Source organism: Acanthisitta chloris, unplaced genomic scaffold, assembly GCF_000695815.1.
Source record: "Acanthisitta chloris isolate BGI_N310 unplaced genomic scaffold, ASM69581v1 scaffold35386, whole genome shotgun sequence".
In the NCBI taxonomy this organism is placed as follows: domain Eukaryota; kingdom Metazoa; phylum Chordata; class Aves; order Passeriformes; family Acanthisittidae; genus Acanthisitta; species Acanthisitta chloris.
In genome coordinates, this window is record NW_008678190.1 from 10,555 (window position 1) to 13,249 (window position 2,695).

The following is a 2,695-nucleotide window of genomic DNA, read 5'->3' on the forward strand; positions in this document are numbered from 1 at the left end:
GAACACTTTCATTTGTTTTGCTTTTTAACTGGCAATTGTCATAGGCAAATGTGAATCCTTAAGACTTCACTGCACTATGACAAAATGTTCAAAGGTGAAAATCTTATTATTGGACTTGTATAGGTCCAATCATTGAGGGCACCAAACCTCAACAGAACTACAGAGGTACTAAAGCCACAGAAGTACTCCATTATTTACTTACAAAACCCCACAAACCTTAAAAACACACTTCCCTGTACTGAACTGTAGCTTCTTTCACAGCAGCAAGTTAGGTGCTTAGTGCCTGTTAGTTGCTGGAGTCACTGGCATATTTCTGCAAGGGAGCCAGGACCACCCCAGCATTCCTGTCCTCACTCTCAGGACTGTACAGGTCATTTTTCTCTATGTAAGCTCTCACTCCCTCAGGCACCAGGTACCGGATGCTCTGGCCCCTCCTCAGGGCTCTCCTGATCTTGGTGGAGGAAATGTCATTTGTGATCCATTCTTCCACGAGGTGAATGTTATTCTTATGTCTCCACAAAAGATCAGATTCATAGATGAATTTCTGAACGTTGCTTCCAGCCCTGCTGATGCACACAAGGCCATGCTTCTCCACGATTTCAGTGATGTCCTCCAATTTCCACAGGTTAGGGATCCCAAAAGATTCCAGCACGTCACTTCCACACAGCAGTTTAACTTGTGGGACACCTTAAGAAGGAAAATAAGTGAGAAACAAGGCTTGGGTTAGGCCACCAGTTTAGCTAACCTGATGGGGATGTTGAATTTCTAGGCTGCCTCTCCGTCTCTTTGGTTAAGATGAGACAACGGAATGAAATAAAGAAGATTCAGAGTATTTAATTTACAATTAGTAGCCTCGATACAGGATTTTTCTGAACAAAGGCTATGGGAGTCCCTTCATTAAAAGGACCTATTGCCTTATGCTGTGGGATCTAAGGGAATAAACTTACTCAGGGGCATCAGAACCAAGAGCTACCGTAAAAAAGTTACTCACTGGTCCAATTCTCTTGAAATCACAATTGCTGTTACCCATTTAAGCTGCAAACAGACTTAACTCTTTATATCTGGACTCTGACTTTTCCTTTTAACAGGCTCATATCTGTTTGGTTCCTGCTTCCTCTTCCTTCCCCTTGGCAAGGGAACAGCATCCTGCAGACTGTTAGTGCCATCAGGAGATGAAAGCTTTTGGTGATGGTACCTGCAAAACAGGGACAGCTAAATTATCTCTCCCCACTTCCTCCTGCAGCACTTTCACTGACAGTCCACCCAAGAGCTGATCTGCTCAAACAGGAACTGGGGAGAGCTGGGTCAGATGGTGTCAAAGTGCAAAGACTGCAAAGCAACAACACCAAGGTTGGTTTGTCTCTTTGTTAATACAAATTCATTTTAATAAGAAGAACCTTGGTGAAGTGGCAACGACAAAGAGTAGCAAAATGGAAAAGTGAGGAAAAGATACTCCTTCAGACAACTCTTATGTCAGTCTTTAGGTACACAAATTGGCAGCACAGCCCATTATTACCTTTCCAACACAAAAACTGAATAAGGAAACACTAATATTCTAAACATCATTCACAGGCTCATTTTTGGACTCATGGTACAATCTTTCATTTCCCATTTACATAGTCTTTCTGAATGCACTGAGTCTATCCACATGATTTGGTCTCAGCCTGCTATCAGAGTTAACACCACCCCTTATCCTTCTATAGGTATGTGAAACTTTTTAGGGCTTGGCTGAACAATACCTTAAAACTTTGAGTGTTTCCTGCCACTCACTCTGGCTGCTTTCCCAATCATCAACTTCCACCCAATCCGAGTCTTTTGTAGCCAGTTTTGCCATGGTCACTCGGTGATTTGCACTGATCAGACCTTTCTTCTTGTATGCATCACCCACTGGTGAAATGATGCCTTTGATGACTTTGTATTTTCCTGAGGAAGAAAACACATCCCACAAGAACATGAGAAGTGGTTGAGCAGCTGTTACTTCCCTTGTATTGTACTTAAATATGACATAAACACTATTCAGTGCAATGCCAGCTCTGACAGCCCAGTGGAAAAATACAGTACAGCACTGTCAGGGCAGCACAAGAGAAGAGTTAGTAAGGTATATTAGAAAGAGATATTTCTATAAACAAACCATAAACCCTAAGCTGCAAGTCACTAAAACCAGTGATAAGCAACACATATATGACAGTTCTCTCATGTTGCCCTACATGGTTTTGCATGAGACATAAACACACTACCTTCAATATGATTAGTATTTCCAAAAGCCTGTCACTGTCAAACAGCCATTCACAGACACAAAATATTCACCTTAACATGGAAGTGTCTAGTTATCAAAGCCATTCTGAACGATGTGAGTTACCATCCTACCTGTTTCATGCAAGTAGTCCTTAGCCAGCTCAAACAGCCTCAGGTGCATGTTGGTGATGGGATTGAAAGACCCACAGGCCAGCAGTACTACCTCAGTCTTCCTCTCAGGATCTTCCATAGCTCCTCCTCACAGCCACAGAGCCCAGTGGAGAATGTGGGTGCCAGGGACCAGCCACTGCAGGAAATGAGATTAAAAAAATACTTATTTTTGCTTATTTGTGCTGCCAATAAGTAGAGATCTCAAGATTCTCATGATCAAATTGAACACTGTATTTTCCTTCCATCAACTCTTGGCCTCTGATTGTTCATGTGACACTGCACCATCCAG

General features: G+C 42.5%; 1 protein-coding gene across 1 annotated transcript; it reads right to left on the reverse strand.

The window, feature by feature from the left end:
- Window positions 1-286: 286 nt before the first annotated feature.
- Window positions 287-2,485, reverse strand: NMNAT1 (nicotinamide nucleotide adenylyltransferase 1). The gene is made up of 4 exons (XM_009076779.1): window positions 2,368-2,485; window positions 1,740-1,923; window positions 1,053-1,195; window positions 287-687 (listed from the first exon to the last, which is right to left on the reverse strand). The coding sequence occupies exons 1-4, from the start codon at window positions 2,483-2,485 to the stop codon at window positions 287-289; spliced, it is 846 nt and encodes a 281-aa protein (XP_009075027.1).
- Window positions 2,486-2,695: the final 210 nt, after the last annotated feature.